Source organism: Numenius arquata, chromosome 23, assembly GCF_964106895.1.
Source record: "Numenius arquata chromosome 23, bNumArq3.hap1.1, whole genome shotgun sequence".
Lineage (NCBI taxonomy): Eukaryota > Metazoa > Chordata > Aves > Charadriiformes > Scolopacidae > Numenius > Numenius arquata.
The window spans coordinates 6,820,408-6,838,417 of NC_133598.1; the positions used below are offsets into that span (position 1 = coordinate 6,820,408).

Sequence of the window (18,010 nt, forward strand, 5' to 3'; positions counted from 1 at the left end):
ACTCACCAAAAATTACATAAAATTACATTATCAATCTTCCTAAAAGCTTTACTTAAACACCCAAAGATGAAGAAATGCAGTTGAGACATGAATCATCGTGGGTTATGTACACTTAATGATACTCACAGCTAGATACCTTTAAAAATATTGACCTGCCTGTTAATTACCCTCGGTGCATAATTTCCTTCTACAAATTATAGAAGTATAATACAGTATGAACTTCTCCTGCGATCACAGGGTACTATTCAGGATTCAAAAGAAAATATTTATTCCCACAACCCACAATTAGCCTATAGAAATTAGTGTCTCGGGCTGTTCCTGTGAACTGGAAATACAGAAAGACACAAATTAAAAAAGGATACTTATATCTTCCTGTGCCTAAGAAATATGTCTGATCCAGAATAAGACTTTCCAGTGCTCCCATGGTATCGATTCTCATCAGTTAACCCTAACCAATATTTCTAATTTTCACTTGCAAATTGCAGTTTTTATCCAAAGATCTCAAATGTGTGAGGAGCATCCCATAATCTTGACACCTGGATCATACGGTTACTACGTGAGTAAAACCAGCAGAGGCTGGGTAAAGACTTCCCGATAAATGAATGTATCCCAGAAACTTTAAAAGATTTGTCCGAAGTCACATTGGGAGCGTGTGACAAAGAACCCGGACTCATGAAGATCAGCATCCACGGCCTTTGAACAGGTTCCTGCACCTGGAGCCATGTCCAGAGAAAACCAAAGACGTTGCCTAAAATGAATGCAATTTCCTGACAGGAGGAGGAGGTAACAAGTAGCTAATAATTTACTAACAATAATGCTCCCATGTAAAAATATAAGCAAATTGGTCACACTGTATAAACAGCTGATGATTCCCAACTTATGTTGTGGAATTTCCTTTCCACTATTAACTGCAGCATTACCAGCACTTGTATTCAAATCCTTACTAATTGACAGGACAAGCTTTTTTTTCTGCTTAAAGCTGACTTTTCCACCTAGACAGGAGCCAGGCCATGGCTGAAACTTGAGTTATGCCTCAAGCTACCAAGTGAAGAAAAGCACTAAAGAGATAAAATACATAGTTTCCTGTTTGAAAGTATTGTTCTCATGGCCACCTGCTCCTCTCTCAAACTGAGGGTTAGACAGTTAAATATGGCACTTAATCACTTGTCCTTTCTCCAAAGTACAGAACACGGACTGCTGAATATGTATTAGCTCTGGTTCTGAGTAATAAACCACATCAAATGCCAAGAACAAACAATGGGTGACAGCGAAAAAGAGGTAGCAACATAAAAGCAACACTGAAAAATACAGATCTGGCAACCAATACTTTCATGAAATCCAAATTTTCAGCTATATTTTAGTGATAAAAATCACTCCTCAATGCTAAGTGTTTGCACTAAGCCCAACAGATCCATCTCCCTTTGGGTTGAAGGGAGGTGGAAGAAACAGGTGGGTGATAATTTCTTCATCCTGTGCAAGAATCCACAGTAGCGTGGAAAACTCAGAGGTTCCTCCTGCTGCTCTCCCTAGATGATGATATCCACGGAAGGATGGCTTTTTTCCCCATATTGAGTGTTTTTTTATCCCCTTAGCCTTGATGGTTTTTTTTAGAGTTTGATTTGACTGCCCTGGTCCCAGAAGAGCTCACGCAGGTTTGGGTGTTTGCTCAGAGGGTCGCGGGGAGGTCTGGAGTCACCTCCAAATGGGCCGTTTTTCTCTGCACCTTCTGCAGGACCAGCTCTGCTTCCCAGCCCGGGGATTCCTCCTTCCACCAAAACAGGGTTTCCTCCCCAGGTACCTTCTGCTGACAGCCTCATGCGTGAGGGTGCAAGGGTGATCCTGCTATCAAGAATCCTTCAAAATTAGTTTATGCATCCATTTCATCACTCTAAGGAAAAAATATTGCCAGTTGGTGAAAGCGGCTTTCAATAGAATCTCTTCTCCCAGAAAAAAAAAGGGTTTTTGGATGGTTCGTTGGTTGGTTGTTTTCCCTCTCAAAAGGAGGCAGTTCCAAAATAATTTGCTACACCCTGCACAGCATGGTAGAAGGAAGTACACTTTGCAGCTGCACCTTGTTGGTACTTTCAGAAACAATTTCAATTCCCACTTTCTACTCAACGTCTCACCTTTTCGTCTGCATCAAATGCAGTTGCCTGGCAGCAGAGGCTGGTTGTAACCTCCAACTGAGACGGCTTCTTTACCGTTTTCTACTGTTTCTCACCGCAAGTTCATAGCTCACAGCTTTTCACTCTTTTTTTACGGAGTTGCGCCAGTGCAGCACAGCATGAAGGCTGGTCTGAGTTCCCCATGGCAAGCGCTTGCCAACTGGCACAAACTGGGCAAGCCATCCCATGGTTCCACCGAGGAAAATAACGACCTCTGCATTTTCCATATCGCACGCTGACTGCTCACAATACTTTTGTGCGGAGAAGGACACACCTGAATTCTGGTCACGGCTTTTCCACCACTGCCTCCCCCCAGCAAACACCACCCCTGCTCCAGTGACATCCCACCAAGTACTTTCCGTCTGCACGTGGGTATTTGAGGAACCTCAACGGAAAAGTTCACCCTCTGATGACAACAGACAACAGAAGGGAAGAGGCTTTTTTTAACCAAATAGATGTTAGAAGGGTTGGAATTTTTCTGTCCTAACACACCCATTATTGTTCATAGAGTCTCCTCTGCCTTCCTGACAGCCACCCAGAGTCTGAGGAGAAGACAGCTCAGCACAGGCCACCCTAAAATTAACCAGGTGGTTGCTGAGGTTCTGAAGCAACCAAATTCCTTTTTCAGCCCTGACTTTTGCTCTGTGTACGGGCACGCACAGGGAATACTGTGAGATCAGGAGATTGGCAGCTGCGTGGAAAGGTTTGTATCTCTCACTTAAAAAATCGTATCAACATATTGTAATGAGATTAGGGAGTTTCCAGACTGGTCCAACTTAACCAAGAGGAAGGTGGCGGTAACTTCAAGTGAAAAAAAAAAAAAAAAGGGAAATTTAGTTGAGGAAAAACAGTTATCCCAACAACACTAACAAAGTTCCCCCAGTTGAAACAAGAAGTGCTTAGGAAAGCAAAGAGGTTGCAAGAGGAAAAAAACATTCATGGTGTCCAAGCCAGGGAACTATTTTTCTTGAGGCAGTTAATGAAGGTAATATACGCTGCAGGAAAAAAAAAAAATGTAGATTTTACACAACAAAGTACCAGTGTGATGCGTTAAGGCTGATGCACATGGTTTCATTTCCTGGGGAGATGATTACAAGATGAAAGACATACTCCAGAGTAATATTTTTGTTTCACCTGAAACACTGTAAAAACAATGGGTTCTGGAAAAAATCCAAAATAAAGCTGTGGTGGCAACTTCAGACTGAGTCACCACACGAACAGTGTTTGTATATGTTCTATAAAATGCATGAATAAAAGAGAAGTCAATAGCAGCCAACAATTAGGACAAGGTAGAGTGTTATTGTAGCTATTGTCTCTAGGAGGAAGTCTCCGAAGGAAAAACCCCCTGATTACTATATTTAATCCAAGACCTTGGCATCAAATATAGAGAAAAGACCGTAAGTTTTGTCCTGCTGTTAAGCAAAGTTTGCCAGCAGTGTTATGAAAAGCACAAAGAATGAAAAACAGAAGCTATTAAAGACAACGGCACAAAAGGGTGATGTTGCTCAAGTGTTTTACAAGGAGTGGGGTCATAATCATGAAATCCTCAGCACATGCAAAAAGTCAACTGGATAACAAAGAAACTTAATCATCTTAATGTGGCATTTTAATGATGCTGCTGATTTGCTATGCCAATTCAGAGATAATGAGCCCCTAATGCTACAGATGTTCAGCCAGACTAAAGGAAAAAAAAAAAAAAAGAAAAAAGAAAAAAGAAAAGCTTTTCTTGTATGCCATTTCCTAACTATCCAATTAAACAAATTGGGAAAGCATATAAATAGTTTACCAGGTTTTGACAGCTGTTAATAGGATTCAGATGCCGAAGAACAAGAAGGGAGTCTATACGTGTGCATATTGAAGGATTCTTGTGACTACCTGGATGTGACAGGTATTAACTGATGATTCATCGCCGTTATCTCCACAAATTGTCCCCAGAAACAGCAGTATAAACCCAAAACCTAGCGTACACAGACTAGAGTTGGTCCCCTCCCCTGAAGGCGCGATTCCTTCACCTAAACCAGCCTGAAACAGAGCAGACGTACGTGGGGAAACTGAAAAAGTCAGCGGAGTTTCCAAATTAAAGTCAGAATCCTGCATGTTTATGAAAAACACCTCTACAATGGAATTAACGCACTGTAGGGGAAGAGATGTCACCAAGCAACACCCCCCCTATTCCTTACTGAATACAGCGAGGTTTGCAGTACATCCCAGCACAACTGTAAGCTGAAAAAAAAAAAAATCAATGCTGTATCTAAGCTTTTTTTTCCTTAAATAACAAGAAGAAAACAATTCCACATGGCATAAATTTATGTACTGAAAATTTGGAGACTGTAAGTAATGGGGAATTATAAAATATGAAGTGATACAATAGCAACAAGATATTATTTTTTTTTAATGGAGGCAACAGTCAGACATAAAACAGCTTTCCTCTATCTCTGTCTTCTCCACCACTGAAGAATTCAGTTCTAGGGAAGGGAAAGGAACTCAAGCCTTTTTGGCCCAATTTGGCTTTGTTTCCTCCACTGACTCCATCGATATCTCACCCTTTTACAGCAGCAGCAATGCTTTTGTGAGATCATTGTTTGCCAACAAAGGAAGCAGCAGTCACCAGGAGCGGATCAGCTCCCGGCCAGGGAGCAGGGGCAGCACCAGTAACGGAGACACGGTGACAATACAGGAGTGCTCCCTCAGACAGCGCGGATGCCGCCGGAGAGGTCCCACTCAGGTGTCCCCACAGCTGAGGTCCCTTTTTGTGTCACTACGGGCCAAAGCAGGCTCTTCTGCTCCCAAAACCCCAAGAGCCGCATTCAGGGCTTTCATTCTACAACTCACTGGAAATCCATAGATTTCACTTCCTTGACTTACTAAAAATTATTACTTGGACATATGGGCTTCGTTTTTATATTATCTTTGTGCCTTCCAGTATTTTCTGAGTCCTATCATTCGCTATCCATTTTTGTACAACCCCCAAGCATCTCTTTTGTTCAGATACTCTATAAAGCATACTCGAGTGGTAACTCCTAAATGAAGCAGTGCACTATGCACCTGGTGGAAATTTCACTTCTAAAAATAGGAGAGAAACTTTCATAATTCCCCTTTGTGGAGTGTATGCTCTATGGTAATGAGCTTCCTTGTTTTTATTGTGACTTGAAACAAAAATAGAAACAAATCAAATTGAAATGTAGCACTAAGAATTGGAAAGGAAAAAAAAAAAACACCACCAAACCAGGCATCATTTTCCAAGCACTCGGATGTGTATTTTCTACTTCATTAATACCAGTGTCTTTCTGTCATTAAAAAACAGTATAATTTGTCTAGTTGTACAATTAATTACAACAACAACAAAAAAATAATCAAACAACACACATCATCTCCAAGCTCATGTGAGCCAGGAATTATGTAACTGGTTCTTAAAGCATCTTATTCAAATAGTAGGATTTTTCTTATAAAGATGTATATTCCTGTATAAATCTATAATTTCAGGCTGATATTTCCCATCTATTACCAATTTCTGCCTAATAATAATCTAGTGGGGTTTTTTAGGATTTTCGTTCAAAAGGTTTCCAAAATATGATAAAGTTATACTAACAAAAACAGTGATAAAGGAAAAGCATAATCCAAACCCGAGTGCTGCCAAAGCTGGAGTTAAACAGGACAAGCACACAGCAGCGCCGGGCGGCACCAGGCCACGGCTTAGGGAAGGAAATGAAAAATACTGCATTTAACTGACACAACAAACAGAATTTTGGGAAGCAGAATGTTATTACCTGAGCCAACACGACTGGGGGCTACAAAACTGTGGTTAGTCCTATGCTAAAACTATCACAGGATTTTATTTTCATCTTTTTTAATTAAATAACGTGGCAATAGGTTGCCGCTTTTCCTCAACTGCCTATACCCCCAGTGCTGCACAGGAGCACAGCGGCTCAGGGGCGACATCTGATCCATCTCGCATTCCTGGGCCTACAGTCCCCAGGTTTCCCAAAGCCTGTCCCAGACAAATTTTGTTTCGTTTATGACACCTGTTAACACAATCCTTTCAAATCTTAGTATCTTTAAAGTTTCCCTCTTAAAAAAAAAAAAAGAAAAAAATGAAACTATGAGTTCTTCCCTTCTGTTAGAGTTAAGGTAACATCACTCATAGAAAACATTTCTAAAATTACAATTCCTTAAGTCCAGAAAGCCAGATACAATCACAACCGTTAAATCAGACTTCAATTAGACAGTTAATCAGAGAACATCTGGACCTAACAGTCAGACTGAAAAAGGCCACATGTTAAATTCAGATAATCGCCTTCCTTAGTTATAACAAGGGACCTATTACTGATACGACCACTCAGGCATGATGGGCTCTGGTCAACTGCTTTTTCAAATCAACTTCACATCCGAGAAGTTGAAAGTGTAGTTTCATTTAGCCTTTTTTAACTCCTCTCCCAAAAGTCTTCCTTACAATGCAATATACTGCTATGTTTTACATGAGAAAAATATAATATAATATGAAGGATAGGGGAATGTGATAAACACCGATGGAATTTTAACACCTATGAACTGGAGACAGGAGCTTGGTTAAGATGTTGCTCAAAATCCTTGAACACCATAATCTTCACAAAACTGAGTGTATTGATTTGATTTGACTATAAAAAAAAAAAAAATTCCAGTAGTATTTACTACTGGAATCCAGATTCTGAGACTTGGATTGTAGATTACAAGTACATTCTCTCCAAATTGAGGTTTTTATAACTAAGCACTTGTGTTTGACTTTTAGCCTGGTCTTGTATAGAAACGTACACCAGCAACAAGACACAACCCCACTGGAAACCCAGCTTCATCGATTCCAACACTCATGGAACTATTTGCTGCATTTTAGCGAAGTTTGGACTCTTGTGGATTTATTTTTCCTTTCCGATACCTTTCCAGCAGCACAAACAGTAGCAAACCTGCCCCTTAAACTCACACATTTTGTGCCAAATGAACAGCCTGGTTTGGGGGCAAAATGTGAGTCATCCTAATTAACTGATTTCCTTTCCACCAACCCATACTTCTAAAAATGGATTATTTTCTACAGTGACATGTGATTTGAGTTCCTAGGGCCGTTTTCTTCATTTTCACTTATTTCCTGCTGGGGACGAGGAGGGGGAACACACCACAACTCATCTGCCCTGGACTGCATTTTATTTCGATGCCAAAGGAATAAGTATTTCTCCCACCTTTAATTTGAAGGAGTTCTTTTGTATGAATCCGAGATGCCCACTGTAGAACAACTGAAGAAAAAAATCAGTTTTAAAAGTTACAGAAAGGAGCCCATCGTCTATTGAGTAACGCTGCACCCATTCTCCTTCCAGACCTTGTCTGGTCTGACAGCTTACGCCGACAGCCAGGGCATCTCCAAAGCAAGTTCTGTTTTCTGCTAACTATAATGGGTTAATTAGAGTAGGAATTACCTGCCTTGAAATAATCAGAAAAGTGCAATCGGAATACCCGAGTTTGTGTGTCAGCCCTGGGCTACCCACCCCGCAGGATAGTCCGAGGTGATGTCAATCATTTACAGGCTGAGGTGACACAACTGGCTGCTGTTGATGTCACCGAACGTGCTTGGCAGCATTCCTGCCGCTGACACTACAGCGCCGTCGTCGTCGTCGCTAAAACAAAGTCAAGAGGATCTTTTGTTGATAACACTCAAGATGCGACTTTCAGTTCATGCGGAGCCACCCAAGCAGAGACCTGACACAGTTAAGCCCTACAGACTCCTTGCCTGGTTTTAACACTTACAGAAATCCCCTGTTAAATGAAGTTCTGCAGCACAGTGCTGCTGATGTTGTGAGATAACCCCTGAGTCCCATGAGCGGCAGGGCTCGATCTGGGCTTGGGAGATGTAATATTCTGATAAAAAACGGCACTTCCTTTTCGAGCAGATAAGTGCGTGTGCGAGCAGCACCACTGGAACCTCAGTGCGCGCCGAAGCGAGGGTTTGTCATCCTCTCCTGTCTCACTCCAGCCTTTTAACCGCCCCCTTTCACACACCTAAATGCAGCAGCAATTAGCATCCATAAACCGCAAATGTGGCTTCTATTTCTTTTTATTTCACAACCATGAAAGCTCACTAACATTCATAACACCCAAAAAGTTGTCTGCCTCAACAGATGAGGGAATTAAGACATAATTAAATGCTTGTGCTTGACTGTGACTCCCTTAAAAAAAAAAAAAAAAAAAAGCCATGTTCTTTCCTATTTATTTAATTTTTACATTAAGGATGCTTCAACTTTGGCCACCAGAAGTAACAGTGTTGGGGGCGCATAAAGAAAGGAGGGAAATTAAGTGCCTCCTCCCCTGTCTGCCTCATTGCTCGTCTCTTTTCAGACGAGATACAGGAAGCACCATGGGAACGGCGTATTTTTATGGTTGCAGACAAGCGTACACCATGTGCACCACAGCATGCAGCCTCCATTCCCTTGAGGCAAAAAAAGGGGCTTTTTTCTTTCTTTTTTATTTTTTTTTTCTCTCTTGTTCTCCATCAAGCTTTTAATGAACATATTACTCTCGCCTTCTGCCTGGTTGTTTGTCCTATACTTAGCAATCATCATAGTACAAATATGTATATATGTAAATATGTATGACCCCTTTACAAGGGGTCTATAATAGGACGTGGATCGTTTTCGTTGAGCGGCATCTCACCTCCGTCGGTTACAGCACAGACAGAAGGACCAACACGTCCACCAGCGCTTTGGCATGTGCTCGGAGAAGTACAAATACGGAATTGTTTGCTGAAAAAGTGCACTTTTTTAATACCGAAAAGAGGACCAGTTGTGATGGCATCTCAGCCCTATACACTAGTTTCTTTAGTGCCTTTATGAAGTTTCTGCAGCCCTTTGAAAGGGTCACAATACCACTTTCTGCAGATTGAGCATAAATGGCTCCAAACTAGAGTTAGACGACGTCTAGATATGATCAGGCTCCAACTTCTGCTCAAAGTCTCATGATTAAGTCCCCACGGTGTATTTAGAGTGTCACCTGTTAATCATGCAAGAGTCACAAAACCGTACAGTCCAAGCCACTGGAAGATCACTACTTACTATCAATGTTCGGCGAAACATGGAAAAAACAGACATAATTGTACTGAAGAAAAACACGCTACAGACATACTAAGGCAGTGGAAAGCAGGGTATCAAAGGCTTCATCTCACTCTATGAGTCAGTGGCCTCATGTTCTTATGATGGCCTTCAGCAGATGGAACAAACCCCGTGGGCATGGATCACGCAGGGCTTCAGGATTAAAAAAAAAGGCGCGATTTCTGTGCTGCAGACTGTCACCAACGATGAGTTGTGAAGATGCTGAAGTGGAATCACTCACTCACAAAAGGGGTGGATCACGAATATCACGATTGACATTTATGAGGACCACACAAACGTTTTTCATTATTTCTCTTGCAATGAGGGTATTAGTGATCACACCTGGAAAAGTGCCAAATACAGCTTTTTTTTTTTTTTTTTTTCTTTCTTTAAATAAACAGACTTCTCAGGTGTTGGCAGGACATAATCCATTTCTCAAAAGCCATCACCGCTACTAGCGATATTTCTATTCTCTGATTCTGGAGAATACTATATATTCATTTTTACCAGGGTTAGTGATCCCCGAATGATAATACTCCCACCAAGGCAGCACTGTCAGAATGTGGTTTCACTTATCTAGAAGACAGACAGATAGTTACTGACCCACAAGGCCTGCTCGGTGACTAACGTCGCTGCTACTGTTGATCTGCAATTTCTACAGCAGGCATGACATGAAAGCTAAGATTATTTCTGAATTTTAGTATCCAACAACAACTGAACTGATGTTGTTAGGAATAAATTTAAATGCACCTACTGATAAAGGCACAGTCTAAAGTTCTAGCGCAGCATGATTAAATATTTAAGATTTATTATGCTTCCGGTATCAGAATGACTGTAGAGAACTCTATGTGAAGCAGTGAAGTAAACACAATATATGTATTTCATTTTGTGCCATTTTACACTGAGATACCATCGCTATCTTTTTTGTGCATTTAAAACGGCTTTCTCCTAGCAATCACCTCTGTATTCCTATAGTGAGACCCAAATAGAGCTCTGTGGTACTGAGTAGGTTCATACTCACTTTATAATGAACGAATGCTCTAACGGTAAGGGAGTCTATTAAAGACCTGAAGTTTTATTGATAGTTATAGCCTTGTCTTTGAGATGTGAATTTTCAGTATTTGCATTTCCGAACAAATTGTAAAGAGACTTTAGGAGATCAGCAACAATATAAAAAGTTAATGGTATATAAGAGTATCAATATAAACATTCTCACAAGTGTTTAAGTTGCACCTGACATAAATGTATGGAAAAAAGCCTGAGAAATGGTACTGAAGCTGAAGGGCACAGTCAAGGAATAGAAAAAAGACTCGCTTGATGCCATGACGCTGTGCATGCCAGGGGAATAGACAGGGCTTCTGGTGGGGAGGAGTTAGAGCAATTCCTCTTGTACGGTCAAAAACCCTGCCCTGGCTTCCTGTATCCACAGCTCAGTGAGGAGGAGGAGCGGAAGGCACAGCCACCAGGAAAGCAGAGGTAGAAATGAGCTGGCACAAGTGGAAATGGCATAAGGGATGGACAAAGAGCTGGAACACAGCTGTGAGTATTTTAAGTACTGTGGGATCTAAAAGAGAGATCAGATGCCTTGGACATAGAAAAGGCTCAAGCCTTGCACGTTCTGTGAATAAAAACATCAAACTTCTCTTTTTAGGGTAAGCAGCGCAGAACTCACCTGCCCAAGCTAGATTCTACACAGCAGGTATCTGTACTAAGCTACTCTCCACCAACTATAAACAGAGTCCTGCTGAGAAGCTGCTACTCTGGGAACACGAGGCATTTCATCCTAAATCAGACACTCAAATTTGGTCAGAAAATCTGTGTTCTTGCTCTCCATCGACTGTCAAGAAAGGCCAGATACCACAACACCTCTAGACACCAGTGCTGGAGACACCTAAATGAGATTAATTTCACCCTCCTCATGGACTCTTGCTAGTGCAGCACCCCCTTGAGTGTTTTATATTGTTCTGTACCTTGTTAATAAATAGAAAAGGTTTAATCTTTAATAATGCAAGAAGTTTAACCTCTGAACATTTCATTTTAGTACAAAATAAAGAAATCACATTCATGTTACAGGGAACAACCAAGGCTACTTGGGCAACCAAACCAGAGACAGTTCTTTGGTGATTCGCTTGATTCATGTGATACGTAAACACTACCTCAAATCTACTAACCAAAGCCACAGACATCATTTGTCTTGACACTGCTGAACTGCCATGGACACGCAGTACTTGAAAGGCAACGTGAAACTGGTAAAATACTGTATGTCTTTTCCCCAGTACACGTATACCACATCCTTTACCAGGCAGCATTTTTCACTGTTTGTGGTTGAGAACTGGCATAAATGAACACACTCAGCTCACTGGCAGGAATGTTTATTAACGCTGTGATTTCAGTTTATGAGCTTTGGCATCAAGGAGGAAATTCAAAGTCTCTTGCTCTGCATCTATGTCAGATACACACACAAATCCTGAACTCTGAGGGCCCGTACGACTGCTGAGTCCAGGAGCTGCTGCTTTTATCTATTAAGTGAAAAGGGCCTAGTAGGTTTGTTTTTTTTAAGATAAGGAAATATGCATTTATGTAGGAACTTTTAAACAAAAAATAGTATATCTTGTTTTAATATTTTATTCATACCTGTGTCTTCTTTCAGAGCTGTATAGGAAGCATTTACTGTTCAATTTAAACAATAAACATGGTAAACTGACCAACCTTCTGTTCACCCACAGTTTAAAAGTACAGGATTACTGCTACAGTTTTAAGTTCTACAGAGCTGAGCTGTCCTATGAATTTGAGGTAATTTGTCCTTTCTTTAAAAAAAAAAAAAAAATTGCCAAGTTATTTTTCAGATATCAGAGTAGGTGAACATCATCAATAAGAAGTGCTGTCCTAGCACACACATTCTTCATATGCAGACTACTTTTAAGAATTTGCATGCTACAAGACAAACACACATTAAAAGAGCTCACCATATGCACATGCTTTTTTCTCTTGCTATCCATATTTCATAGATCCTGTAAAAGTGACCTTTATAAAATGCACGAGGTTCCCTGATGGAAAACACTTGCTCCTCCTTTAGAGCATGTTGAAATGCTCTAAACTAATTGTATTGTTATTCCTTTTACTGACATGTGGGAAAACCAGAGCCATGATCCAGAATAAACCTTCTAATCACTCTCATTGCATTATCAGATGAATAAAAAGACAAAATTATAACTATTATTTTTCAGAATTCAATCTGCACTTTACCTCCTGCTTCTTCATTAGACTGATTGTGTTCCTTCATGTCTTCCCCATTATCCATACTTTCCATCTCCTGGGATTTGTTCAGATTACAGTCTGTCAAAGCCTCCTGTCCTTCTGAAAAAAAAACCCAACCCAAACAACAAACCAATAATTAACTATTTATGCTTGAAGAATATTTCCAGGTGATTACCTCAAAGTATCTGCAAACTCCCAATATTGCTCACAATGTTCTTCCTATAGACAATTAGCTGCAATTTGGTTGAACAGATTTGCTTCCCGAAGTTCTTTACAAACTCTCAAACACAGTGCACACTTTCACCTAAATCTCAAGCTTTTGCTCAGATTTAATTATTCTTTAGGCTGTTCTAAATGACAACAAAACAGGAATAAAATCCAGCATATGTAACTCTCTATATCATATGTATTCCGACAACTGCTGCTAGCAGGTAAGCAAGCAAGCTCTTCAGAGCAGGGAAAAGGAATCACAGCTCTACTTTGTTCATTTGGGCAAAATATTAATCATTCTGGCCCCAGGCCAGGAAACCGCTCAGTCACGTTCCATCAGAAACCTCTTTGAACCCAGTTGCACTTCTCTGCTTGTTTCACGCACGTCTTTTTGAACATCCACATTATCAGAAAGTTTTCACTGTGGCAGCAGTATGGCCCAGAAATCCCAGCCTCTCTCCTCTGAAATAAAGCCAAAATTTTTAACTCTAGTGAAATTTATTTGGGTGAAGTTTTTCAAATAAAGCCTCTTTCGTCAAATCCATGCTACAGACCAACTCAATATTACACATATTTCTGTAAGTTTCAGATCAGTATTTTGTTTAAGAAACTGACAGTGTTTTCTTTCAACAATCCTGTGAATTTTTAAAGTTCACAGTAACCCTGTGAAATTGCTGTTAAAATTGTTTAACTTATTAACAGCTGGACAGTAAAAACCCCAATCCTTCCCAAGCTAAATATCACACTGGATCTGAAAAAAAAAGTTTTATTTTTCGATTAACAAGAAAGTAAAACACTTGTCTGACTCACACCAGAGGTTTGTTTTCATATTTTCAGAAAAGCAGCCAACCAAAAGAATCACATTATTCTTGCTTCCCTAATCAAAACTTCCAGCTTGCTCCTGAAAACGTTTCCTTTCCTACTGCGCAGTCTTTTATTTCCTTTAGTATCATTTTCCAATATTACATTGAACTTCCACAGTTTTATTTCGATTCTAGAACTTACTTTTCGCCTTTAATGTCCATCTTTATTTGTGACTGTGCTAGTCAATGTGCCGGGAATCTAACCAAGCTGCAATACATATATTTTTCTCCATTTAAATACAAAATTTGCAAGACAGGGTGAAAGAACATAAGTTGAAGGGCACGGTACCTGCGGCCATGGGCTGTTCCTGAGAATTACTTAGGTCCATACCTGCCTGTGAATCTGCAAAAGACAGAAAAGCAGTCTGAGGTGCTTAACATTTAGTACCATCCAGGACACAGTCATTATAATCTTATAAATTCCTGTTTTCTTGACTGCAAGCAAAACTGAAAAATTCTCAAAGAAATAAATACTAAATAATTGTTATGTTCCATTGTATAACTCCTTCATATCTTGAGCACTGGCACGTACCCAGAAAAGGGATTGAGCATTTTCTAACTTAAAAAAATTATAGACCAGGATAACTTACACTTTCGATTTAACATCTCATTTTGCATCATGAGCACAGCACAGCGGCAGTGACTCTGTACGAAGTGAATTTCTCTAAAGCAAAAAACACAAAGTATTTTTACATTCCCTTTCCAATACAAAGCAAAAACCCTGTTGTCTTCACAAGATCTACTTGGTTTTCGTGGGAATGCAAGTCTAATTCCCATTTAAAAATTGTTATAGGGATCATATATCAGGAATTTTTAAAAAAAAATTTTAGAGGACTACATATGTGCCCTGGTTTGCAAAAGCGCTGACCGCTCTGAAGACAACACGAGCTGCAGGTATTTACATCTCCCACTCCAGTGCCCAAATTTAGGCCGGCGAGTTTAACTGGAGGCACAGATCGGACCTGTCCAGTTGACTCTTTACTCAATACCTTGCTGTCTTGAGATTTGCACTGATACAAGCCTTCCGTGTCACAGCTCCCTGCTTCCTTCCTCCTTTCTTTCCTCCTGCTTTTTTTGCCTTTTTTTTTTTTCATACCAGAAAATCTTTTATCATCTTTGAACATAAAAAAAAAAAAAAATAATAGCTCCAGGACTGGTAAAATTCATTCCTGGCAGTTACATAACAGAAATACACCCGCGGTGGCCCTGAGGTGTTAACCACCAGTGACATTTACCCCATAATTAGCTATCTCTACCACCACTGCATATGGAACATTTTTGTGGTCTCTGCAACGTCAGAATGTAAAGCCCTGTTAACTCTGCAGCAAAGCAGCCCAGTAGCAGATGAGGCTACCCAAAAAACTGCACGAACAGAGATCCTGATGCCTCCAACTAAATAAAGGCAAACTCAGAGAAGAAAAAAAAAAAAAAAAAAAGCAACAAGAGAACTATCCAGCAAATCTTTTTTAAATGTTTGGTTTTGTTGTCTCCTACATGAAAGCATCCAGCTCCCATTTCTCAATAATGGGTCTGAGAGTTACATTACACATGTAGAGCCCATTACTCCTAGCTAGCTATTACCAAAGAGCAGCAAGAATAAAACCAATGCACTTAAGGATGGAGTTATTAATGATTCAAGCCATCCAGCAGTGGCCTGAGCTCTTCAGGGTGGAACTCCTGACTGCAGACAAGTTGTTAAGCTATTAGCACTTATGAAACATATCCTAAAATTAAATTAGGGCTCCTATCCTTTCATGCAAATTTAGCATGAATGCAAGCTTTTCATTAAGTGTCTTTTAATAGAGCTAAAAAAATGTTGCCTCGTGTCATAAATGCTCACAGAATTAAAAAACAAAAAGTTCAAATATTTACTAAATCTGCATTTTTTAAATAAATAAATAAGATCAAGGAAATCCATAGTTACTGTTCTTAATTTGTCTTTCTTTCATTTTATTGTACCAGGAAAAGAGCGGTCCAGAGAAGCAAACAGACCAATTTATACTGTGAATAATGATGGGGAAACATCAGTAAACACAGGGTACATGAACAAAATTCTCTCTAGTATTGATTTTAATTTTATATTGCAATAATATACTTAAATTACTCAAATTGTACCTTGTAATTGTGCAAATAACTAAGCTTTGGGCAAGACAACGAAATCCCCATTATTCTGTAATAATTGAATTCAACTTTAATTGCATTCAGAAATCCTGTGCGGTTGCCCCATTTGGGTGATAAAGCACTGAACTGGTCAAAACCCCAGGATTAAGCAAAAAAAAAAAAAAAAAAAAAGGTGCTGGGCAGGGAGGAGAGGTGTGGCTTGGAAACTCTGCAGCAATTCTGCCTTCCCTAGGGTTGCCAGGAGGTCTTGAAACGAAGAGTTAGAGCCCCTGCGCGGCTGCTTCAAAGCAGGTAATCCTGCATGTATTCTGGTATAAATATATCGGTTTAGAAACCAGGACGTCTCCCGAGCGCAGTCACTCCTCTAAGGATGCAGACCTTGCTATAGCTTGTTGGGTAAATCGCATCAGCACAGGTTTCTGAGTACAGGGCTCAGTGCAACACCCCGAGCAGTCGGTGAAGAGCCCTGAGCAGCTCCCAACTGCAGCTCCAGGACAATGGTACTGCCCGAGCCCTGCGACAGCCCAGCAAGACCCGTTCAGCCAGTCCTCCGACACTCATCTGTTTAATTTTGAGATCATCTCTGCGTATTTATTTACATTTCGTTGAGCATAACTTGTTCCTGTCCCCAATGGGCTGCTGGGCAGGACCATCCTTCTGAGAAGATAACAACAACGACACGCCATGTAACGCTTCTCTTTTCTGTTGAGAAATATCCCAGTCTTTGTATCACTTTCAAGCCTCCAACATCCACTCATCGGTACCTGGTTTCTTTATGAGATTAGTCTCAAGCAGCTTCTTACAGCCTTAGTGGTCTCTTAATATTTAACCTCAGGTCTCTTTCCCAAGCAAAACATTATCCTTCACTGTGTCCCCCAAGTGTGCTAGAAGGAGAAGGTCTAGGAAGCTTCCATCCCCAATTCTGCACAAATAAGACCATATTTCTACCTAACGTTCAGAAAAGCACAAGGTGGGAAATGACTTACAGAACTCGTTAGTCTTCCCAAGCTTCAGAGAGATCCACTGACCAGGGTGCATGGAAAGGAGAGGCTCCTCCTGGGTGCGCTGCGGCTGACGCACGATTTTCATTTACAAAGCAGAAGTAAAATTCGTGTGCTTTTGAAACCAATCCTTAGCCATCCTGTGTTCTACGCCAATAGCCAAAGTGAGCAAAAATATTCAAATAGCTTGCTAAAAAAGTGCTCTGGCATTTTAATGTATTAATACAATTTATCCTGGTATTTGACCAGTTAATAGAAGCAACAAAACAGTCTACCTGTACTTTAACCCCCCTAAAATCAATGTTTTTCAAGTAAATGGTAACACTAATACCCTTCTATCATCAATACAGCTGTAGGCAATAGAACAGGAGGTACTTCTTGAATTATTATAATCTTACCTGTTTGCATCCAAAGTGGAAACCAGAACATTGCCTTTTTACTGCCAGCTGCATTTTTCAACCCAACAGCACTGCGAAGGGGACATCTTTTTGAATCCCATATACTCTTAGTCCCTCTACCAGAGCGTACGGAGCAAATACAGCTTGTTTCCTTGTCTCTGTGCCATCTTAAGAGGCACAAACAAGCCAAAGTAAAACACACACCAATCTTGGCCTCCGCTCTGCAGGCAGACTCCCACAGCCTTATCCCTAAATGCTCGCAGCAGAGCCAGTGCCTTTGTCACCCTGTGTCACCCCAGCACGTTCTTCACCCTCAGCCCACACCATATTACTAAGAGAGAAAGCCTATCTAATTTCCTTACTGAACGGCCTTCTTCAGCATTTACAGTCTCATTGGCTTTCTGAAGAAGGTACCTGGACCAAATAAACCCTTTGCATTTTTAATACGAGGGTTTCTAACACCTCAGTGCTCTTAAGCGCCATGTAATGTTTGAAATGACACGGGTGTTTTAAGTGCACGTGTCCTTTTGGCAAGAAATCCTGATCAGAAATGTGTCACTAAGGGTAACATTTTTCTCATATTGTAGCATATGACCTTCTGAAATCAGCAGAACATCTTCTGGTAATTCAACATGTTCATCCCAGTACGGCAAATGGAAATGAGAGCATGAGATCAGTTCTTGTGATCGTTGCAAAAATAAACCAGACGTGAAGAGATACAACCCACTAGATTGTAGATTGGGGCTTCCTCGACCCAGGTCCCAGACTCCTGCTCTTGCCAGTGCCCATCTCCCGGTCAGTGACCGTACTGAGCCTCCTCGCACTGAGCACAGAAACTCCAGGACAGAAGCGTTACCCCTTGGTCCTTAAGGGGAAATTTCCCATCCA

At 40.6% G+C, this 18,010-nt stretch overlaps 1 protein-coding gene across 2 annotated transcripts in view; it reads right to left on the reverse strand.

The window, feature by feature from the left end:
• The window catches only part of IKZF3 (IKAROS family zinc finger 3), a 32,244-nt gene extending 15,310 nt beyond the window's left edge, over window positions 1-16,934 (reverse strand). Inside the window, exons 1-3 of one of the 2 annotated variants that reach the window (XM_074162610.1) lie at window positions 16,710-16,934; window positions 13,892-13,945; window positions 12,518-12,628 (exon numbers count right to left, since the gene is read on the reverse strand). In XM_074162610.1, coding sequence (XP_074018711.1) covers window positions 12,518-12,628; window positions 13,892-13,945; window positions 16,710-16,812 — 268 coding nt within the window. In that variant the 5' untranslated portion in view covers window positions 16,813-16,934. Of the gene's footprint in view, window positions 1-4,924; window positions 4,941-12,512; window positions 12,629-13,891; window positions 13,946-16,709 lie in introns of those variants that run through there. The other variant, XM_074162611.1, reaches the window with a different exon arrangement.
• Between the last annotated feature and the right edge of the window lie 1,076 nt (window positions 16,935-18,010).